This window comes from Mesitornis unicolor, unplaced genomic scaffold (assembly GCF_000695765.1).
Source record: "Mesitornis unicolor isolate BGI_N332 unplaced genomic scaffold, ASM69576v1 scaffold8114, whole genome shotgun sequence".
NCBI lineage: Eukaryota > Metazoa > Chordata > Aves > Mesitornithiformes > Mesitornithidae > Mesitornis > Mesitornis unicolor.
Genome location: NW_010179335.1, coordinates 25,277 through 50,531, shown reverse-complemented (window position 1 = coordinate 50,531; position 25,255 = coordinate 25,277). Strand labels below are relative to the sequence as shown.

Here is a 25,255-nt window from a genome sequence, read left to right as displayed (position 1 = left end):
TATTTTTGGAGTCTCCCTGGTGGAATTAAGCTGAAATGCTGCTCGCAGAGCAATTATTCACATAGCTTGTGCTGTTGGTAGAAAACTAACAGGCTCATAAAACACTTGTGTATTCCTTGGTAACTGCCTTACAGTTTTTAGCAGTCATGTTCAAACACAATTTGTGTATATTCTGAAAGCTCCTTCTCCCATGAGTGGTGTCTAGACTGCAGCCACACAAGAGGCTGTATTTTCACATATACATACCCAAAGCAGCTTTAAGCCAACTGTAGCACCATAGCTGCAAAAACCTCGAGCAAGCCAGCAAGTTATTTACCCAGGTCCACAGAGGTGCTTCTGTCTCTCCTTGGCTGCATCGGCTGGCAATACTGTACTGACAGCTTTCACATGGGATGAATTAACTGAGGAGCTAATTGCATTTACGACCGAAACAAAGACCTCATCCAGTGCTCTGTAACCTACACACAGACTCTTACTGCATCTGGATAGTTGATTGCACAGGCTTAGTTCCTGATTGCACTGGAACACAAGGAATGCGTTATTTTAGGTAGTATTACTACTTTTTCATTAATTTGTACTTTATTAAAAATGGTACAAACGTGCCAGACAATTTTGTAATGTACAGGGTTTCTGATCTTTAAGTTACTGACGTAAGTACAGATCAGATCAGGATGGCAGTGGTCAGCAGCTGCGCAGAGCAGCAAGGCAGGTGATGGGAAACAACTGACTGCTCAGCACTCGGCAAGTAAGCACACGAGAGAGAATTTCACTGCCTCTCACCTCAGCATCAGACTGCGCTTTGGACAGAGCAGAGAAGGAAGGTGGGAAAAGTTATGAGACAGAAGCTGTGCATGTTGATGAATATAAGAAACATTTAATCAAACAAACTGAAGATTTCTCTTGGCACTAGAAAGAAAAAAAAAAAATCACAAATCCCTTCCTTCAACCAAAGAATAACTGTCCATCTTCACTGGAAAACATATAGGCTAAATTCGCAACAGGAAAAGGGCAGCCTGCCTGGAGGTGATGGCTGAGCAGAGATGGCTTTTCTCTCTCTCCCCCGTATTCATCTACTGATTTCAAATTGATTTCTACCATTCATATTTCCTTCAGATTCAAGCCTTTTAGAGATAGATCAAAAAGGCTAAAGTACTAGATTATGCCAGCCAAAATTGCAAAAAATTAAAGAGTATCAATACCATATTTTACAGTAAGTTGAGTTTCATCACCCATCTCTGCCTGAAGTCCTTTTTTTCCCATCAGAATATTTTAAATTAATCTAGGTATTTAAAAGCATCTAAAAATGATACTTGCTACAAACTAGCAGTACCATAACTGTTTATCCATCTTTTCTGGTCTGTTACTGCACTATTTTGCATAAAATTTTAAATGCCTAACAAGGACCCAGGAAGCAGTAACTGAGAGAAGAAGGTACTTCTTCTTCCACTCACATCTGGACCTATGAAAGGCAGACTAAACCACAGTCCACCTCTTCCAATACCAACCTATTGCTCCTAGGTCATCAAGTGGATGCAAATTTCTGGAGTCTGGTATTCCTCTAAACAAAACCTCTCTACCTATGACAAGACCAATCTTAAATACTAACAGGCAGGATGTGCAAGCTCTTCAAGGAGTGAAAAAAAATATCCTTTAACCCATACAGAACAAAACTAAGAGTCATAGATAAGACTGAGCTCAGTTCTATGACTAATTCAGCCACTGCATGCTCAGAGATTGTTACATTTAATTCTTCTAAATTTTAAAAGAGAAATGAGATTTAGCATCATGTAAGCAAAATTTAAAATAGTATACATTTTCAATATAGTTTGTGAATCTTTAAGTAATAGGCTACTTCAAACAACATTTGGTTTTGCTCAAGTGCCTGAAAGACAGCAAGAACAGCACTGACTGAACTGTCCTTGAAGATGGAAAGCTATGGAAGCAGAGACCTTATCTCATGACAACAAACACTGCGAATTTGCAACGACTTCTTCTTAACAGTTCTTCTGGTTATTGATTAATTCTAAAGTATTAATAAACTGATTCTGTTTAAATTACAGATAAGACTATTTCATTAAAATAAATTAAGAGTGAAATAAACGTTTACTAGATTAAGTGAAACATCCACTTACCTTCAGTAACTGATTCTTTCAGAAAGAGCATGCCCATCTATTCCGCTCCTGAGATGTGTAAACCCCACGAGGTGAGCCAAGGCTGTTTTGGCCAGCCATGTGTCTCAACTCCCACACTCCCACTGCTGCCTCCTCCAACGGAGGCAGGAGAATCAATCCTTCACCAACACTGACTCCAGAACTTGAGCTACAGAGGTGGAGAGCGGGTCATACAAACTGAAGTTTAGTTAAATTCCTGCATACAAGCCTCTCCTCCAGAATCAGGTCATGCAAACTGATCTTTGCAAGAAAATATACAGTATCAGAAGAATGTCCAGGATACGTGGATGGGGCAGCTTTTGCTTTCCTGTACCATCACTGGGGGCAGGAGGTGCTCAGCATGACAGCAGGAAACGCTGTGGTAAAAGCAGCGTACGATTGGTTTTGTCTTTCCCCTTTCTAGCAGGTGAGACCACCATTAAAGATGAACTGGTTCAAGGGGTACAGAAAAAAAATAACACCACACAAGTCAAGGCCCCAGATTCAAAGCCATCGACTTCATCAGTATCAGGTTACAAGATCCCAGGAACAGAAACTTCTCCAGTTGGAAGACAATTCCTGCAAAAGGGCATTAAGATTCCCTTATTCCCCTATGACACACTGTACTCAAGAACAGGTACTAGGATGGACACAGCCAATATTGCTCTGTCATAGATGCCCTTGAACAGCTCACAGATTATTCTAAATTTCATGCATAAACTCATAAGTTACAACAAGAAGCAAAACTTTTGTAGACCTAACAATGAATATCAAGTTAGAATAACTATAGTGAATCAGGCAGGTCCAGAGAACCACAACCTAACAAGAGAGAGTAACAGAAAAATCTGAGCCAGATGACAGAAGGTGTTACTGCTGTGTTGCTTGCCATGAACGATACAAAGGACTAGTAGGTGGACAAGTTATTTCAACAAAAAGTTTACTAGATCAAATGAAACATTTAAGGCATAAAGAGGCATAAAGACTTTCATCCTTCAAGTCAGAAGATGACGACCGGGCAAATTTTCAGTTTTAGGTGGTCGACATTTGCCATCAGTAGCCTGGATGAAAATACTTGAATCTTGTTGCCACATACAAAGCATGGAAGTTATGTGAAAAAACAAACAAACAAAAAAAAACCCCTCTCAAAGGCTTTAAACTTCGCTGTTTAACTTTTTCAGCATTTCTTATCAGCAGTGAAATAATGTTTTGTTAGTAAATCATGATGACTGGAAGTTCCAAAATGGCAAAATAATGATTTGTGCAGTAAACTGTTACAGGAATCTCAGGGTCGTCATCATCTCATGATACAAACTTTGGTAGATCCTGTTCAGTCCTTTCATAGGCTAACCCCTGCAAACACTTCTGCAACAAAAGGCATACAGAATATAAACAGAAACCTTAACAAGGGGAATGAACACTGACCTGTTGACTCTGAATACAGGAAAAAAACAAGAGCCTTTGAAGTAGTGGATACAGACATTACTAACACTGCAAGATTTGGGACCAAAGGACTGGGATCAACGATAGTCACACGAATAAAGCAGAATGCTGATGGGCGCTTTAGTGATGCTAGCTGTATTAAGCAGAGAGGACAAAAGAATGTCTGCCTTTTCAAGGACCTATTGACTATGACTGATATTCACACAACCGAGTAGAGTAGGGGGAGGCAGAGTAGCACTCCCACTTTCCGAGTAGAGTAACACTCCCGCTTTGCAGGCTGTAGGTACTTCACAATTTATAGATGACAGTCTACTCTTAACTACAAGACTCAGAGCTGGAATTATTCCCAAAATAAAGGGGCATGTTCTCAAAAAGGTATTTACTGAAACTTTACAAGCAAGAGACAGACTATACCCTACAGGCTGAAAACACAATAGGGGAAGTCTTGCCAGAAATTTGCACTCTACTCTTCTCGGGGGGGCCTGTTTCTAAACTATTAAGAAGAAGTTTTAGAAACTTTCTTCTAATTTCTAGACTATTTATTCAGTGGCTGTTTTTCTTGCATCGGACGTACTTATTACCTTAAACAGATCTTCTACCTCCACAATTTCGTCTCCAAACCCCGGGAACAGTCATATTATTCCCCATCAGCTTTTGGTGTATGGGTCAAAACGTACTCAGCTGTTTCAGCCTGCTTCTCCATGTCCTCAATAATAATTCTTAATCTTTTTCTGCAATGGCATGGGTAATTTTTTTTGTTTATTTAAGAGACTGAGATTACATTTTATCTAGTTGTCTTGAAACAACTATAGGTTGGAGAAGTTTAAAAGACAAGTCCTTTAAAAGAAGCGTGAAATGCATTCACCGTACAGAAAGCCAAAGCTACACATGAAACCAAAACCAGGTCTACCAATCAAAAAAACTGATATTGAAAGAGTAATCCTTGAACAAACAAAGTTGCCTGCCTCAAGGGAAGAGCTGGACTAGTGAATGGCATCAACAGGAAATAAGCAACGTTATCTCTTCCTATCACTCCACTTGCTTTTTCAGTTCACTGTTGTGATAAGCATTCTGATCACAAGGTGTCCTAATAGCAACATGCTCTCCCACAAATAACATAATTGCATTTAGCCTCTTATGCTGTAACAGGAAAATACAGAGAATACAGAGTTTTAAAATCCTTAAGTCACCTTATAGTCAATGATATATTTTTAAAAAATTAATTAGGATCCTGTAGGAAAATACAGCAGGAGGTGAAAATGTCAGTTATTCCTCACCAAAAGGTATTTTTACTCATCGCACCTCTAGGACTCCCTAAAGACCAATAAATTTCCACATGATGGTAAGGTCATCATGCACAATGAACAAGACAGAAGTCATCATCACAAGCTGCAGAAAATTTCCACTGAAGGTTAGGGAGAACTCTGCACAGTGGAAGTGGTAAAGCACCAGGACAGGCTACCCAGTCAGGTTACCGAAACCCCATCCTTAAAGGTTTACAACACTTGATCAGCAAAGTCCCTGAGCACCTTGATCTAACTGATGCTAGATCCTGCTTTGAGCAGGAGGTTGGACTTCTGGATCTCCAGAGATCCCTTCCAAGCTCTACAACCTTTTGGTTTCATTCTTAGGTTGCTTCAGTCACTAGAATCTTCTGTACTTCATACACGGGTTATGATGCTCGCACCCAGCCAAGTAAAATTGACCTGATTTAAGAGAAGACAGAGTATGAAGATAAACTGCCAATTTACAGCGTGCACAAGAATTTTGTAGCAACACATGAATACTTCAAATTCTATATACCGGCTGTTTGGCAAGTCAAGTGAAATGTCCACTTATCAATAGCACTTAGCTCTTAAAGAGCCTTCCAAAGAAAATAACAGGTATTTGCTGACTGTGCTATCACTACTTCGAATTTCTAGAATATTCAGCAATGTAAAAATAAGAATAAAATTCAAGCCATTTCCCTGAAAAATCAGGATGCCAAACAGATTAACAGAAGTGCAAATACAGGGGAGGAAAAAAAGGTCACGCTTTATTCCAAGTCTCACCAAATAATAATAAAATTCATGTACACTGATCTCTAACAAGACAAGCACTACCAACTGCCCATAATTTACAATATAATAGTACTACTAAACTGAGAAGACCTGCTGTAACTGATCAGATCTAGGTGTCAGAGGAAATCAGGAAAGAAAATATGCAGAAGATAGCTTTTGCCTACTGCAAGCATAACTGGTATCAGGAAATTATGCAGATGACACTACAGAAAACACCAGCTATGTCCCAGCAAGATCAAACTCAGAGCAAAGCAGCAGCTAAAACAGGAAGCGTTACCTCAGAACAGACATGCTCCCCCACATGCCTGCTGCATAAATGAAATACATGAAAAGTACGGCTGGCTGGAACATTTTGAGTGTAGAAAATCGTTCTAGAAATCTTTCCTTTCCCCCTTGTCCCTCCTTCAACCATGTCTACTCATCTGCCTTAGTGCCCAAGTGTCAAAGCGGCCGTCTTTCCTGTTCAAGAGTCTGCATGGTCCAGTTAACAGCCTTACTCTAAGCCGTGTATTCACATCAGCTTCATTACCTGAATTAAGTTCTGTTTAAACTGAGGAAACACCAAACAAACCCGAAATTAACACTAAAACTAAACTCTCTGCCAGGGCTTTATTTAGTTAAACTGCAGCTTCAGAGGCAGCCATTTTGTAAGGCCTGCTATGCACAGAAATGCATGTGCGTTCTCAAAAGTAATTTAACTACATGTAGAGCTGTGCCACTATTAAGTCCTGAAAAACTTTTAAATGCCAAATGTTCAAGTGATATCAAAAGTCTGCATAAAGCAGCATTAGAAGCCAACAACAAAATTAATTTCTACTTGCATGAAAAGCAAAAGGAAACGGGATATTTCTGTTTTGCACACAATATTCTCTAGGAGGAAACAGTAAATCGGAAACTACACTTGCAATTTAATAATTTAGACTGCAATAAACTATTCAACATACCAGGACGTAAATTCTTGGAAGAAAATGGGGCTGTGCATGACTCATCCTTTAAAAGTGTGTCATTATACACACTACTCATGCGTTTTCCAGACAGAACAAGAAGTGTGGAACAGACAAGACGCTAACATGATGAAAAAAACCTGAGTTTTCTTTAGATTGCTACCTGATTTAAAGCCTCTTGCCACCCCTGCAACTACTTTAGACATCTGTGACATTCAAATTCCTCAGAGACACTATGCAATGAAGATAAATTACTAGGTATATTTAGTCATCCCAATAAGAACTCATCTGAAAAAAGTCTGTTCTCTCACTGGAAAACTAGAGATATATTTAAACTAAAAAAAATTACTAAGAGCCTTCAAACAATGTTGAGGATATTGAAACTGAAACATTATCTATAAATTATGAAGTTCATAATTAACTACTTTGCTCACAGCTAACTACTGTGCATCAATGACATGTATGTATCAAGACCAAGAGAAGTAAGAGCAATGAAAAACCAACATCCACTGTTCCCCCTCCCACTCGCCCTCTTCTGACTCAGTCGCCTATTTATTCATCTACTCACCCACTGGTCTTCTGACAGAAATGCACCATGAAAACCAAAATATAAGAGCCAAAATAATTCTACAGTAAATTACCTGTGGCCCTCTTGGTATCTATTACTCTTCTACATTTCCTCGCCCTTAAGACCTTTAGAGATGAAAGTCTTTTGAGATGTTATTTTATGTACTAATTTTAAAAACATAGTACAATTAATTGCAGTCTATAAGCCAGTCTACAGAAAAACTAAATTAATAATTATGGCCATCTTCAGTATATGCAGGTCTCTAGCAACAAAATCTTGCCTCAGAACCATCACATTATAAAAGCATCTACTATTTAGTATCTTGAATAAATTTTCAAGAGAAAAATAAAAAGTAAGCCTGTGAAAGAAGGCAAGTGCTTTGCCAGGAGCCCACATTCAACTGACCCTTGTTCAGGCCCCACTGTTGCTACTTCAAGGATGTGGGGTTTGGAGCACTTTCTTTGCTGATGGCATCAACAGCTACTACCCTGGTACTGGTATCATGAACCACGTATCGTCCAAGTGACCGAATCAGTATCTTCAAAACCACACACAAATACACAGTGGTGTTAATAACCTACTGCACCATGATATTTTTTATTAGAAAAGTCATGGTAAGAAAGTTTTGCTACTTTGATTCTTGCTTTCAACTCTCCAAGATAACAGTTCAAAGAAAAATTAATTCTAGATTATTATACAAAATGTTTACGAAATCTTCGGAAGGTTTTCAATGACTGCTTTAACTAAATCTGCTTATTCCACCTACTTTTCCGGAACTTTATCTTTTTCAGAATGGAGTGCTCTCTATCTCATTTCAGCCTCCAAAAATGTGTTTGAACAAATCTGTTCTCCATTGAGAGAAAAAAAAATACAATAAAAATCAGCTTAAAATAAATTTATTAAACAATACAAAAATAAGCATGCTGGAAATCAAGATACATAAATAACATACAATGCAAATGAAAAATGGAAAACGAGACAGGTAACTTAACAACTGAGCCAAAAAGTACAACACAAATGCTAAAACAAAATTTTAAAAAGCATTTACATTTCTAATGAAATGTTAATGATGCTGACAAAGAAAAACAAACAAACTGCTAAAATGCTTGAATATCAAGAATTGCTATTACTGTAGCACAGGTGAACACTAAAACCGTTGCAGACTTCAAACATTCAATGATTAGCCTCTACCACCGCATTCTTTCAGACCCGCTCCCCAGACATAATGCAGGCATGGATAAGTTGCCACACAGGACCTAGCAGTGGTCCCAGCTATCTGTGTACCCTGCCATGAACAAGAGCCAACTGCAGACCAGAAGAAGAAATTGTGAGTGTAGGCAGGTTACAAAATGATTGGTCCAAAGAAGTCTCCTCCTGACCCCTCCTAACTAGAGGCTGGCCTAAATTCTGAAACAGGCTTCAAAAGCATGTATAACAGAACTGTAAAATATATATGTGTGTAAAGACTGTGTAAGCTGTACCCTAAATATTGTTATTATGCATATTAAGGATCTAGTAGTTTCCTTAATTTTATCTATCCCATGAAGGACTTGCCTCTACCACAACGTCTGTATGTAACTAATGAACATAAATATGGTAAAGATTTTTATTTTCAAATTGAAACCCAGATGGAACCATCTTCAACCACGTTTTTAGAATTAGCTTCAAACAGTACTAAAAATAAGAAAATAACGTGTAGAATTAGATCAAGTAAATCCTGCATCATACATTTTCTTTCTGAATTCAATCAGTAATTTAACCAGCAACATGTCACCACTGTAAATACTTTTCATTAGCATCACAGACACACTACATTCCCTCTTGCAACTGAGGGTATTGCAGGTAACGACATGCAGTTTTGCAGGATTGGATACTTCTTACGTCTCTGTAACTACAAGTTTACTGTAAAATTGTCAAACAGGTGAGACATTTTTATAATTCGAGACTTATCTTTTACTTATTTTACATTATTTTCAAGATAAGCACTGACAAACCTAACCTTATCATCACTGATAAGATTATGAAACTGCTATTATTGAGCAATTTATGACTGACATTTATTAAGGACACCTGCACCACAGATTTACCTCTTTATCCCAGTAGGACCTCAAATTCTCTGAAAATTGATGTTCTGTATTGTTTTGCTTAAACACTTTAATCCTAAGCTTCAAAGACAGGAAGCCCATCCTTTTACAATACACAGCTAGATGTAGTTTATTCAGGGTTTAGTCTCAAGCTTATTTCAAATGTTTATGCTAAACTAACAATACCCAAACGGAGTAATTAAGAACAGCTTGCTTTCTCAGAGAACATCAGCTTTGCTTTATGCATCTTCCCAAATTCACAAACATCCAGATGGGTCAAAAAAAGGGCAGGAAAAACCCAACCCTCCCCTTATGCAAAACTCACATATGAATGCACTTTGAAGTTTTAGATAAACTAAAAAGGGAGAGGGGGCAAGGAGAAGGGGTGGAGGTATTACTAAGAAATTACCTGTCATTGTCTCATAAAATACTCAGTGAGCTAATACCATTTATCGCTACTTGGACAAGTTTTCTGCAGTTTTATAAAGCAGCACTCTGCGTGATGTGTACTAGTGGTGGGATGTATCAAATTGTCTGCAAACTTATAAAGAGGAAAACTTCATAGAGTATAATTTTTCTAAGATTTTTAGCATCATTAAGAATCTAATAGCTACAAGTGTCGAGAATTTAGCAAGTCTGTGCCCTCTGTTCAGCATTGCCTATGGAGTCTATTCAAAGCTCACATCCACTATTTCAAGTTACACCCTACACAAGATACTCAAAATGATCAAATTATGCAGATGAACAGATGCAGTTGCCTGTAGAAGAATGCAAATCCTGTTCCTTAGCAAGCTGACAGAGGTGCAAACTCACCATCATTTTAAAAGTAGCAATTAATGACAGCTTTTTTGAAAAATGCTCATATGTAAGTAAATGTAACCTCTGATCACACATCTGGACATGCACACACGTTAGCAGTTGAAAAATAAGTTAATTGTAAACAGTTTTAATAATATCTACCTATCTGCTTTGCTCTGAATGTATTTCCTGCTCACTACTCAGTTGGTTACCACTCTGAACCCAGGATTGCTTACATTCCTGTCTAGGGTGGAGTACAGCATTATGAGTAAGGCAGACTTCTGACTCATAACTACCAGCTGGCAGCACAAGCAGCAAGACACTAAAATAGTTTGGTAAGAAATCTTTCTGCCGCATTACTTAACTTGCAAACAAGGCAAGGGTTTCCCCACCCCCCTTTTTCCCCAGTCCTCTCTAGCCATTTTTGCTCTTTTTATTTAAATGTTAACATTAATAATCACAGAAGGTCTGACTAAAAAAATAAATATACTCTTCACTAGCATGGCATATCCAAAGGATCCATTTCTGTTCAAAGCAATTTGAAAGCTCATATAAAAAACCCAAAAGGATACAATAATAACAGGACTCAGAACCTACCTCCACTTAATATACAATTATTTAGAGATTCATGAATATTCTGTATTTTGCTAAGACTACTTTACTTTGTATCTTAAATTAAAAAGATTCTGTCTTTACATGCTGACCCTGATCAGAGGACACATTTTTCTAAGTCTTTGCTTAGCTCTAAAGTTAATTTACTTTAAATTCTCTGATACAAACAAAAATTGACAGATATACACAAAAGCGGTATATCTTTGAAAACATTCAGATTTACCTTTTTTTTTTTTTAAAGTAAACATGTTTTAAGTAACTACAAAAGTCAGTTAACAATTTTGGTGGTTGTTGCTTGCATGTGCTTTCTTCCCGCCCCTTGAATCTTGACAGTCTTTTTGGTATAGCATACAGAATTTACACAAAATGTATATATAAACGAAACACCAGGCGAACAATATTCAAATCAAAGTTAAATCTAGAGATGCTGGAGGGTTTTTAAAATGAAGAATGTTATGAAACTAGAACCCATTCTTTTAGTTTTGCTCTCCCCGACCTTCCATTCTATACACTACGGTTCTGGAGATGTCCTCGTTTGATTCAGGTGACACTTTTTTCCATACTGTTTCTTTTAAAGCAAGTTCTTGCTGGAGATTTTCATAGTCCATTGGTCCAAAGGAATGCTAGTTGTTCAAGCAACATACATTATTTATTAGTGTATTTGAAGGAAAAAATCTGTACTTGCAGTCAATGCTAACAGACTCGAGTTTTTCACTTTTTCACATAAACAGTTATTTTCTCTTTTTCAGATACAAAAAATTTGAAATCCCAAATTGGGTATTTTTTAGACATATACATGCAAATAGAAGCACTTTAAAAAAATCATTCTACTATATCTTCATGCCTTAGTTAAAACATTAACTGCAATAAAAGCAAAGAGCTTTGCTTATCCTTATCTCAAGCACCCTCACACTTTTATCTTTTGTACATGTAGCTGGAGTGGATTCGGTTCATTCCCAGCGATTGCTTATATTGCTTCCTTAGTAACAGGCACTTGTCTACAGCACTGCAACGCCTGAATTCACTGCATGTGCAACTCTCAGCAAGTCATGTGGTCACTGAAGAAATGCTAAACATACATCTCGTGCACTGCAGCACAGAATGGAAAGGCTAAGCCCACCAGCTGGCCATTTTTCTATTAAAGGCAACCAGAACAGCAACATTCTTTGTATTTTTTTATCAGATATCATATACTTACTCTAGAGCAACAGAGATGAATGGAGTTACAAATCTAATATGAAACTGTACTACAGAAAACCCTGTGATAACGTGGGCCACCCAGGTAAGTGTCCACTAAAAATGTAAACTACTTTATCTGAAAGCTTTGATGCAATACATGTCATTGAGCAGTTCTGCATTTAAAGAACTTTCCATATTTCTTCTGGTATCTACAAGCAATGCTCACTAAACACACACATTATTAACTTACCCGCTGATCACCACCTTCTCTGCGAGGATCGAGCTTTTTTGCAAAGTGTCTCAAATTATCGTAGTTATGGAAATTGCACAAAGAAACCAGGTCCTGCAAATATTTAGAGAACATACATTATTACTTGCATATGACGGTCAAATGCATGTAAGATTATAATACTACTACCAATTATGCTTTATATCAGATTCTAGTAACTTAAACCAGTCATAGCAGAAGCTTATTAAATAAATTAGTACCGATGTCTGTGAGGCCCTTTGAACACAATAAATCATATGATTGTTCTAATAACACCTTTAAACTCTGTTTTGAAGAGATACAGAACAGGTAGCAATTTGCAAAATACCTGTTTTTAATGTATTTCTAATCCAGCTGTATTAAACACTTCAGGAACAGGAAGGATAGTTTGGGCTAGTCTAGTACATAAAATTTTAAAATTCAATCAAAAGGATGAAATAAGAAAATTGTGGCAATTGATTTGAATTCAATTTGCATGATAACATGAAAGGTTATAATTACAGAACATTGGTATGTCGTTGTATTTTTAAATGTGAGTATTATAGTGGTGTTACTTGTATGCCATAATCGTCTATCATTTTTTAGGTCTTATTATAACACAGAGTAAACGTAGTAAAACCTTCACCTACCTACTGTTCTGTGATTCTGTGTTTAAATTACTGAGCACATGAGACTTTAAAGTATTTAAACTAAAACTAGTAACTTCTTAGTACTCTTAATTTGCAGCTGTACAGATGTTAGATAAATAGAAGTATGAAAAGTTTTAACTGTTGTTCATCCACATAAACTAAGCCCTTGCATAACATAAATCCGATGCTGCTGTGGATAAGCTGAGTGCAGACTAGTCATAGAAGTTCACCCTAGGAGCAGTTATCAGTGCAGCTTAACTGCTATCCCTACTTAGAGAAGAACAGAGGGCTAAAAAACAAAAACCAAAAGAGAGACTGGTTATGCCTTCAACTTCACAAATTTACCAACAATGTTATGTCTCCTATGAGGCTCTAGATAGCCTAATAGTCTCTTTTGAGACTTCTTTTTTCCCCATTTATAATTTTTAATTGGTATTACAAGGTGATTTTAGGGAGAAATAAAAAGGAAGGAAGGCAGTTTTTTTTATATTTTACATTCCCCTCTCCTACAAAACATCCTTATTAATCATTACAAACTACTCTATAAAATCTCTCCTGCTTCTAATGCTGCTGTCTAATGACTGTCCAGAGTCCTTTAAAAAATGAGACACAAAGCTAGGAAGAGCTTGCCCAACAACGGAGACTGATATATGAAGAAGTTTTTTGAGTCAGATTATAAAAATCTGTTCAAAAAATACATCTGAACAGGAATATTTCATGAGAATATTTTTCTTTTATTGTAATGAAGTAAGAGTTGCATTTCCAATGTTTTGAAATTTGTTTCCTTTATGACTGGAAAGGAAAAAAAGCCTAAAAATAAAGCTCTGCAGCTTCTGATGTAGCATACAGGCTACCAGCTCCTTCATTACTTCATGAAGTGTTCCTTTTCAAAGCTTTTCCAGAAAAAATTTCTCCAGTGGCTTTGGCACTGTATATTCTAAATGCTTAATGAATTACAGTGTTACTAATTCTAAAATGCAAACATATCTTCTTGGCCTTTCACCCTTGGATCAGATAAATCTTGCTATGTATGGAGGAGTAATGAGTCACTGTTTAATTCAGTCAGATCTTAGCTATGCCAATGAAAACTCAATAAGCACCAGCTGCAGACAAAAAAAAATAAATCCGAAGACTAAAGGTAATGCTGCTTACATGACAAAAGTGAATTCCTTTAACACTGTTGCCCATCTTGTCCAAAGGAGGTGACCAGCACATCAAGCCCATAACGTTAGGAACAACCAGAAGAATCCCACCAGCAACTCCAGATTTTGCAGGAAGACCAACCTATAGGATAAAATTAGATAGTTACTGTCCTCTGCAATAGTGAAGCATTCTTCACTATTGTCACACAATGCGTTTGCATTTTACTGAAGACCATTATGCAGCATTTGTAAAATGAAAGTAATTTGAGCTGGGAAAGCATTATAATTTATCTCTTTTTAGATAGACAATAACCTAAAGCACAGTTCGTGGCAATCCAAGGTACACTATCAAAGTTATTTGCTCTCAGTAATACAGAGAATCAATAAAACAGCGAAAAAGATAATTCCAATCTATTATAAAAAAAGCAATTATGACTAAGCAAGTAGTACACAAGTGTATCTGTCATGAACAGTTTGCAACAAGAGAGTAGTACAAAGCTATATACATTAAAAAACCTTCACCGGAATAGGTAAAAAAACCCACCCAAAACCAAGAAAACAGAAGAGGTTGTCTGTAAAGTCATACAATAACCTAGCTATTTACTCTCTGGATAAAGATACTGCCTTTTTTCCAATAGGAACTAACATATCCCCATAGCTCAGTAAGCAGTCATTTCTACATCACACGAAGCATTATAATCCATTTTACACACATGCAATGAGGAAAAATTAAAAACACTCAAAATGCTGAGAACACAAATAAGATGCAGTACATCTTGAAACGCTTGCATATAAGAAACGTACTGCTGGAAAACAGAAGCATGGTACACACGCTGTGTATGGCGGTCACTTTTACAACACATGAGAACAGCTCATTAAACAGACTGAGTCAATGAAGAAAAAGCAACTGCAAAGACTTTCTGCTATCCTTTACTCCCATATAGCAGGATTTCTTCAGTTATGCTGAAGAAAGTTATGCTGATGCAGTTACATCTTCATCAATCATCTGTTTCCCTCATGAGCAGCCTCTCTTAAAGGACAGTATCTGTTTCAACATGAAAAGAATTCCCAAATATGAAGTGGCAGAGAACAGTAACTACTGTAAGTTAAGGTGTATTAGCTGTGCCATCAATTCTAGGTGAGATTTTCGCATATGGTTTGTTAAAATTCTAAACAATTCATGTAACGGCCTCCCTCCCTTACTCCAGAAGAAAGCCAGTCAGCCCTGGAACATGGCAACCAGTAACACAGATTAATCTTCCAGGACAGCAATAATTAATACTAAAAACTACTTACATGGAAGGCAAACTGCCCTGAGAAGTCATACATGCCACAGGAATGCATTAAACTCAAGGTATTCCGAACTGCTTCAGGACTCAGGACTCTTTCACCAGTGATTGGGCAAAAGCCACCATTAGCCAGAGTTGCTGCCATCACGCTTGCCGATTCACACGTTACTTCTATTGAGCAAAGCTTATGAAAAATAAAATGAGATTATAAGAACTGATACTTCTAGCACAATGAAGCCAACTATAGCAGGATCAACAATACATCGCTACAGAAATAACATTTCATAAAATAACCTGTAGCGTAACATTTGTTACAGGTGATGCAAGTAGCATCAATTAATATGGCTGGAATCTTCTTACTATGAAGATCTCAGCAACAGTACTTGTAAGCCCTCCTAATAGTTTGGGAAAGTATTTTACATGAGTTAGTGTCACCGTTTGATTCCTCCCCCCGCCCCCCTTATGTTCCTTTGAGAGGAAGAGGTCTAGAAAACAATTTCAGTATTTTGCATCTGCTTAAATGGCAAAGCCACAGAATGACTGGGTTTTTTCAATTTGAGATTGTTTTGTGTGGCTTTTTAAGCCTTAGAAGACCACACACATCTATTAAAAGTACATTTTAAAGCTGCACACTCTAGCACATGCAAGTCTTAATGCCAGCACTCTCTGCTGATGCAGCCTTATTTCACCTTTCTCTCGTATATGTTTTTTGAAATATTAATGATACGACCACACGATAGTTTCTCCCAGGATCCCTGCTCCAGTACAGACTATACATACTTTGGTGACACATCAGGAAATGTGATATGATGCCATCACCTGATGCTGCCTCATCTCTGCAGAAACCAAAAGATAAGCTGGTTTCAACCTGAAGCTGAAATGCTACTCTGAAAAGTAAACACACTAGTGCTTGTATTCTTGCTTTTGCCAAACAGTCATTACATGATACTTCATGAAGTTACCTAAGCCAAGTTTGCATGAGTAGTTACTACCTGGAATTCTTATTTTCCGGGTGCCAAACTCAATACATCCTAGTCCAATCAACTGGAGTTGCAAATCAAGAGATTGTCAGAGACGCATCTAAAATGGCAACTGTGTTTTAAACATATGAAGTATTACATAATATCACCTACTTTGAAAAAAAGTGTTTCTAGGTTCTCAGTTTAATCACCTGCATTTTGTACCTCGGTTCTCCAAAATGAGAATAATCCATCCTGACTTTACAGAGACAATAGGAAATTAAGTTTATTCCTGTTCAGAAAGTCCCCAACTACACAAGGGAGGAAGAAGCATTACAGAAAATCCAAAGAAAAGAAATAACTGCCTTTGAGGTAGAATCTGAGTAGGGTATTGGAAATTAAGCATCGTAAAAGAAAACAGAATTGCTGCTTATGTATGAGCCGCCCTTTTTCTGACTATGGGGCAAAAAGGGGGTTTTGCAAGGGAAAAAAAAAAAGAATGACACACAATCATTAAACAAGAGATTAAACTAATGCATGGAAGTGAGGCCAAATTGAAATACATCAGAAAAGTTAGTTTTGGCGTTTCTTAGCTTATGAATAGCTTTGCACTCAGAAGGATACCAAGACTGGAGGCAGTGGGATACGAAGCATTTTAAAAGTATGTTTAAACAGTAAATTCAACTAAATTACCAGTTTTGTTCCATAATAACATATGTTCAGCGTAGACTATTAGCTTGTACATAGTTTCCAACTCAACAAAAGGTCAACTGAGGCTAATCACATATACCTTACTTCATAAACAGCCATTCAATTTAAAAATTAGAGCAGGTGCATCTCAACACAATAAACTCATAAAATTTGCATTTTAAAATATTGCTTATAATTTGCACTGGTAAGAGCAAGTCCCATGAATCAAAAACAGATTCATTTTGAGAAATAAACTCTGGATTTTAAATTTTTTTTTAACTATCCCAGATGGACTGAATCAGTAACACAACTTGAACTGCCTCTTGAGAACTACATGCTGCAGAGCTGACTGAGCTGTGAATGCTTTAACATTCGGAAACCCTTACTGAGGAAATACCTCACGCTTGCCAAGTTCTCATTTTGTAACAGTTGCAAATAACTTGCCAGAAGTGAAAAAGAAGGGGAAAAAAAGGTGTGTGGGGGAATATATATATGGCTAGAGTCTTTGTTTTACTCATAAGCATTGAATTAAACAAAATGGAGGAGATATTAACATGATTTCATTTATAACACTACCCTTGAGCTTACAACAGAGCATGCATGCACAGTTTTAATTAAACATGGAGTTCAAAATACTTCACAGTAGAATAAAGAGCAGCAACCCAAAGAAGCAGAAATATTTTGTCAAACTTGCTGAAGTAATACAAGACATTTTAAGCCTCTAACTACTAGTGTTTTAAAGACTATTGCTAGTTTGCATTAGCAATACAGACACTTAAGTACATCACCTAAACAAAAGCCAGTCTGGACACATCAAATGTACATCATTCATCCAAACAGAGTTTAACAGAAGCTGACAAGTTTAACTAGAAGCCATTAAAACCTTCACATCTATGAACAAATCAGCTTCCACTGCTTATAATAGTAATTCTAAATCTATAATGAGTCTCAATTTTAAAGTCAGTTACCTGAAAATAGAAGTCTAGTATAGCAACCATATCCGTGCCTTCAGGAAAGCACTGAGAAAGAAAAATAGAAAGAGTTGTTATGCAACGTTAAGATTACTTTTTAAAATATCCTTTTCAGAGAGACATAAATTAAGCTATAATCTTGTCAGCTTATTAAGCATTAGGTAGATTTAAAATTAAATATTTAAAGTGCAATAGATAGAAATACCACATCATGTCAGATTTCAAAATAACAGCGCAGTGAGGTCAACAAGCTAGGTATTGAAGTATTTTTCAGTACAGTTGTCAACACGTTCAAATGAGCAAACTGCAAAGCACATCTAGGAGTTTTATGAAGTCATCTGTACAGCACAGATTATGCTTTTTATGACAAATAAAATAAATTATCATACCTTTTTTTCTTTCAAGTAATAGCCGATTGCAAAGTTTCTATCTCCACTCTCTCTTTCGGACTGAAACCTTCAAATAAGAAAATTAATTAAAAAAAAAAGATAAGACAACACATCAAACTTTCAAAAAAACCACCGAGCTTCCAAGACACATAATGTAGTTCAATAAAGCTGCATGTAAAGGATACATTACTTCTGAATACAAGCATTCTAATAATGGGACAGGAATTACCACAGAAGCTCACTCCAGTACACCCAGTTGGAGTGAATTAGGTTTGACATCCAAATACACATAATGCTGGTTACCTACACATACATAAGCTGACTTGGAGATAAAACACAAGTGTAAGATCCTTCTCTTATAAGCATTTCTACAAAGGCAGTAGTGGAATGAAACATCCCACAATGAGCTGTAGTGAAATGGTCATTCACCAACTCCACTGACCAAACTAGAGAGGAGCCTGAGGATCCAGCTGCAGGTCAAACAGTGACCCGACTGAAGGCCGCACCGTTTATCGCAATGATGAAGTTCAGGATGAAACCTAGAAGAGGAATCTGTATGGACACAAGGGTACGTAATTCTCTTCTCTCTGGTTCCTTCCACAGTAAACTCTTACATTAACAAAGCTCAGGAAAAACATCAGTTATCTAATGCTGCTTCTCTGCACGTGCATGCCAACGAGCAACCTGGAAGCAAATCTGCTCTGTGGAATCTTTGATTTTCCCAGTGCTGCTTCAAAAAGCTCTCAGATTTTTTGAATGATATACATAAAGTTAATGTGGGAAGAATTGTTTCAGAAAAGATTTTAAATATGCGAAGTAAAAAAAAAATGAAGTCTCAATTGTGTAAAGTATGCTTTCTAAACATTTGATATGCAGCCATTAACATGCAGAGTTTAATTTTTTAATATGAATGTGAGGACAATAAGTGTTGCACTTAACAGCTCTGATTGCCACAGCACCAACAGAGTACTAAGACAGAATAATGACATTTCAAAGAGGTAACCAACACTTATGTGAGAATTAGGCACACAGATAGCAGAGATACGCACAATTTTAGTTCTTGTAAATTTTAAGCCAAAGACACCCTCTAATATTAGGGATGAAATGATGCTTTCAATTCAGATAAGTAAATTCTGCCGTAAGTTCAATATGCCAACTATCAGTTGAGACATTTTCCACCTAGCTTCATGAAGTAAATACAAAGTACTTACGTAGCATTACTGAATCCAACATACTCGTTACCAGCCATTTTATTCATGAATTGCATCACCTGTTAGAGACAGAGAGGAGGGGGGGGAAAAGCATGCTAACATTTTCAGATGTTAAAAAGTCGTAACTGATGAACCTGCAATCCAGCCTTACCCTAAATCTTGTAACAATGTTACAAATGCAATCAGAATCACTAGATGTTTAAATGAGCAATTAGAGACAAAAAGCCAAAACATTTGAAATAGCTAAAATTTCACTTGCAATTCCCTTGCCATCTCTACACTTTTACCACTGAATTTAGTTAAAAACGGAATGTTATAACATTAACTTACGTAGTCAAATTTTTCTGCATTATTTGCTCCTTGCTGCAAGAAAAGAAAAAATAATTTACAAAAACTGTTAACATAACAAATAAGTTAGTTCACTTAACAGTATTAGGATTTTAACACATAGAACTAAGGTACGAGGCTAATTAAGGTACTACAATCATTTAATATATTAATGAAAAAATTAAAGTGTTAGATAAGTAAATCTTTAATTATCATTTAAATTAAATAATTCTATAGGAGTTTTCTCAAACACCTGGATGCTGGAAATTAATTTAAACTGAAAAAGGTATGCTTTATTTTAAGTGCTCTCTATTCAACTTCACATGTTTAGCATAAGTAAATGTAGTAGTTAAAGCAAAATATACAAAAGCAACTACAATCAGTATAATTATAACTAAAACACTAACTGCTTATAGATTAGTAACCCAAAGGTATTCTTGTATTACCAACAGAGCTGAGCATAGGAAAGTTCAGGCTTCTGAAGTTAAAGTACTTCCACGGCTAGCGCCCATACTAAGACTGAAGACTTAAAATAAAGTGTTACCCCTTACTATGAAAATAATTGCATTTAATCAAAAATATATTATTTGATTAGTATCTGATTAAGTTTTAATAGACAGGACATTAAACAGTCACAAAAATAGAATTTCACATTATAGAGCAGAGTACATCACTGTGCTAACAACGTAAGGAAAAATCTAAATCCAACTTAATGAGGATGCTAGTGAAACTTAATTCTTAGGGTTGGTTGGTTTGTTTCTTCAGGAAGGAGGAGTGGTGTTATTTTGGAGCTTTTTTTTTTCCCCCCTTAAGAACATGCTCAAATTTAATAGCTGCCAGTCAAAGATGTATTAAATCTTTACAGGTCTCTGACAGGCAACCTTTCACAAATTCCTATATCAAGACGTTGAAAGACAGGCGGGCGGTAAAAAACCAGCACGTGGTCTATTGGGGGCAGTTTTAAAAATTCTGTTTAAGTAGCCAAGTAGAATTTTTTGAGGAAGTTTAAAAACCAATGGCGTCACATACACAAGTGGAAACAATATACCTGGAGAAGCTGTTTTTATAAATAACTTTAGTATTAAAGATTTTCTGTTTAGATAACGAAACTGTTTAACATATCTCAAACAATTCAAGACACTACTTTCACTGTGTTTATAATAGGAATGTGGAAGGAAGGGGAAAAAACTGAAGCTTTATATAACCAGTATTTTACTTAATGAAATGCGTAAAGCCAGTCTCAATTCCCACTCTCTGTGGATTAGGGTGTTGCAGATAATCTTTGAAGCCTATGCATCAGCTCATCTACAAGAGGATGTGCCGTCACACATGTATGATCACTAGCTGAAAGGAACACCACACTCTCTTGTCAAAATTACACGCCAGTGGTTACCTTACGCTTAAAGGCTAAGAATCTTGCTCGTAAAGGCAATAATCTCTAGCTAATTTGCAGTAAGATAAAAAAACAAAAACATGATACATTTCATCAAAATGTTCCTGTATATTATACCAGAACACAAAGTCTTAAAAATTTAACTCCAAATCTGTTCAATGAAAAATAATTAAAAGAAGAAATTACCAACTTCATTGAACTGTTGCAGTTGTCAAAATATTCCATAGATCCTAATGCTGTAAAATATGTAACAACATTTAAACCACAAAAACCTTTTCAACCTTTCAAATGCACAATGAACATCTTTTTCTGGGAAAGTGGGTCAGCATTAGTTATGGGATGCTGCATTGATAACTGTATGGTTAGACATGTATAATAAATTGAAACAAGTTCTTTTGTTAAAAAAAGAAAGAGGGAGAAAGGGATCATGCTTTCTGCAAAAATATAAATACATCATACTCGACTTCTTTTTTTTTTGCCCAGTTGAAAAAAAAATTCCTAGTCCTTCAACAAAAACCTAGCTTTACTAGTAGTGTATAAAACTGGTGGGCAAAAGACTCAGTGCAAACTTTTTCCACATCAACTTGTTATTAAAAAAGGTTTCTCTTCAAAATTTACATCTAATCTCATATTTTGGGAAGAAAATCTTCTGTAAAGTAACTCACATTACGTGTGTTTTTAGTTTTTGATGTTCCACACACTTGTAAAGGTACTTTATATCAAACAAAAGCATGGTTAATGAAATCCGACTGCTCGTAGACCCAAAATATTTGCCTAAGTAATCATATGACCAAGACCTCAGAACAGATTTAACATAGCACTCAATTAAAACAGAAAACTTTGCTTCCATACGCAAGATGACAACTGAAAAAACCAACATATTATTTCCTCTCTTTCAGCAGCTGACAGAGGTATGCTGCTCCTCTTAAAAAGCTGAAGAGACACAGAGGCATCACACGTTCCATGACCAAAATCCAATTGCAAATATAAAAACCCAATATGAGGAATACTGAGCAACGTTTCCATAATTTCAACAAATATAGGAGACAAGAGAAGTTCTGTTCTTGCACAAGTGCTTCTTATTTTTAGCTTGACTGTATAAGCTTATGAGGTTGGGGGCACTGCGACAGTATTTCTTAATGCTAAAATGCATTTTTATTTAAGTTCGGATGCAATTTATCTGTCTAGGACATCAAAGGAAACATTCCATGCACTAACTTGACAAACCAGACATTTACTGGCACATATGTTCATATACACACTCACTGTATACATGCTTGTGTGTATATACATATGAAAAAACACTTCTAAATGAATACAAAATGAAATTGAAAATGTTAAGATTGAAGCAGTTTGATAGGCAGAAAATTCAAACTTGAAGACAGCTCAATACAAATTTGTAAACACAATGGTTGCTATGGCTGTCAGTCATAAATTTGAATTTTTTTACTGTGTCAGGTTTTAGTGATCTTCCCCCTTTTTTCTTTTCTGTTTGTAAAAACAAGGTACTTTTATCAGTTGTATTTCTACTAGAAAAATATAAACAGTTGTAAAGATTGCATGCCTACACATACATAGGAAAGAAGAGACCCATGGATACTTACCAGAGCTTGCAACAACAAAATTAGGCAATATGTATTAGAAAAGTAGTTCATATTAGCCACTTCTCAGTGATCAACATTCAGTGCTTATACAAGTAAACCACATAAGCTCTTACCATGTGTCTCTTGCTAAAATAATTTTTCAATTTTGAATCTAAGCCAAGCTAATAAAAACACCTGGATCACGAGAAGTTAATCATCTTCTAATAATAGAAGATTTTTTTTTAATCAATATCTGTAATATTTTAAACCAAATTTATAACCTAACACTATGTTGTGATGAAAACATCCGGAAAAAATAATTCTTAACACTGTGTCAGAGTGCAAGAAAGCATCTTTTACGTTTGTGCATTTTACATTAATTTAACTATTAATGTCTTTATTGTAGTTTTCTGTACTCATACACACTTTTAATTTTATTTGTTAATCTGGGCCTGTTCTGAGAACTGGTGTCTTGACTGCTTAGCGTGTCATTTTCAGCTCTGAAATACCTGAGAGCACCCTGACACAGACAGTATTTAACCCACCAAGACCAATACTATTACTATTTCCAATAAATATAAGAATTATTTTTATGTTCTTCAGGTACTAAATACTTGCATGTGTGACCACTGAATACATGTAATTTCAAGTATCGCTACTACATATTCTATGTCAAATAACATCCAATACATTTGAGTTATAATAAAAAGCAAGTGCAGAATAACAGGAACCTACATTCCATCCAAAATAAGCAGCTACAAGAAAATTAATAACACAAGAAGAGAGGGAACGTCACCAAAATAAAGACAAGTATCTCGCAGAGAAGATCACAACCCCAACACGTTTCAAAGTGGCATGTATGTACATTTACATATCAGTCTATCATGAAGGATAACTGCAGTGGGTAGCATTGAGCAATTAAGATAAATCTGTACTATTTACTGTAACTATACTGTCAAATAAACCCACTAAACCATGCATTTTCCCACCCCTTGAGTATTAAACCTTAACTGTAGAGGTTTCCTAATAACTGTATCCTGAGAGCAAACAGACCTTTGGCACAGCTGGACAGATTCTTCCACCACTCTTCGTCCCATTTACTTTATTACTCATCAGCATATTTAGAAAGCTCTTAAGTACATCTGATAGAGCTCTTTATGTTTTGTCCAAAAAAGAAAAGCTTGCATTGAATTAAGTTTTTCCAGGGTCAGTAAGATCAGCGTTTTCATTTTCTTGTACATCAAATTTTTTGCAAGGACTACGAATACTGTTATGTGCCCCCAACATGTCCGAGTGCTTCCCACATTAATTCAACCATAGCTGAATTAACCATCAAAGACTGCCCCTCACTGAGCACTCACATTTGTTGTCACTGTGTAAGATTCTGCATGTGGATGCCAGCACTTAGAGGATTTACATACACTGTACTTGCCCAAACCTTTGCTGTTATACTAGGAAAGCTTTTATCTACAGATGGAATCTTTAAGTAAATACTAAAAAATGACTTAAGATTAATCCCTTGTCCTCTGGTGATTCCTTTCACAGTCATTTGTTTGTTTGTTTGTGGTTTGTTTTTTGTTTTTAACATATTTTGCTCTGAACTCTTCATCTTCATCTCTTGTGCACCTCTAATGCACTGCCCTCCCCAGTCAGTCAAGGTACATGGAAGTGGGCGAGTGCTGACACAACCACTGATATTCCTGGAGTTGACATGCTTTGAGACTTGAGTTTAAGGTTTAGGAAAAAACACTACATCAAAGCATTAAAATCTATCCACATACTACTGCAATAAAGACTTTTCTCAGTCAACATGTTGTACAGAAAGCCGTGTGGTTACAGAGCACTGAATGTGTACTAAATCTGTACAGGAACTGAACCCTCTTTCAAGCACCTGAATTTCCTTGGAGACATGGAAGAATTTACCATTTTATCTAATATTACTTTTCCACAACTCCTGTAATTGCCACTACAATTTTATTTTTATAACAATTATTTTTAAGTTGTTATAACTATCCAATTAATATGACTAGTAATAAAAGCAAATGGCTGTATAATTACGAACAAGGGAAGAGGTCCTTAGGGCTTTTCAAAAATTTTATTTCATTAAAACTGGCCCACAGGATGCTCTTTTGCTAAAGCATTTTTATTGCTTATACATGCTTTAAATTGCTGGAACAGGCTGTGGAGTGTAATGCCAGTACAGCTAGCAGAGAGCGGTGAGTTCAGGCACCAAAGCGTACGTACATCCTAGTTCCAAGCACCCCATAGCAGGAGAATCATTAAAGCTGGTAAAAGCATGGCATGGTCACGCCTAAGTAAGCCAAACAAATGTATGACCTAACATGCACGTATGCTTTATTATTTATTATTATGAACAGGAAAGACTAAATACAACATTAGAGTTTAGGTCTATGCTCTGTTCCAAGGTATGTATATCAAATTCTTAATGCAGCCAGAACTGGGTATGTAATGCTAAGAGCCCTTTTTTCCCCTAAAATGTTAACAATTCTGACAGAAAGATTACTCCAAGCTTCATTTCTAGTCCACAAGGAATCATAATTTGTGTCCA

At 36.3% G+C, this 25,255-nt stretch overlaps 1 protein-coding gene across 1 annotated transcript in view; it reads right to left on the bottom strand.

Moving 5' to 3' along the window:
- LOC104539250 (glutaminase kidney isoform, mitochondrial) overlaps window positions 1-25,255 on the bottom strand; it is a gene marked incomplete at its 3' end in the record, with an annotated part of 54,421 nt that overhangs the window by 9,691 nt on the left and 19,475 nt on the right. Inside the window, exons 8-14 of the mRNA XM_010182726.1 lie at window positions 19,714-19,746; window positions 19,384-19,442; window positions 18,173-18,239; window positions 17,781-17,831; window positions 15,171-15,347; window positions 13,885-14,016; window positions 12,086-12,178 (exon numbers count right to left, since the gene is read on the bottom strand). Coding sequence (XP_010181028.1) covers window positions 12,086-12,178; window positions 13,885-14,016; window positions 15,171-15,347; window positions 17,781-17,831; window positions 18,173-18,239; window positions 19,384-19,442; window positions 19,714-19,746 — 612 coding nt within the window. The remainder of the gene's footprint in view (window positions 1-12,085; window positions 12,179-13,884; window positions 14,017-15,170; window positions 15,348-17,780; window positions 17,832-18,172; window positions 18,240-19,383; window positions 19,443-19,713; window positions 19,747-25,255) is intronic.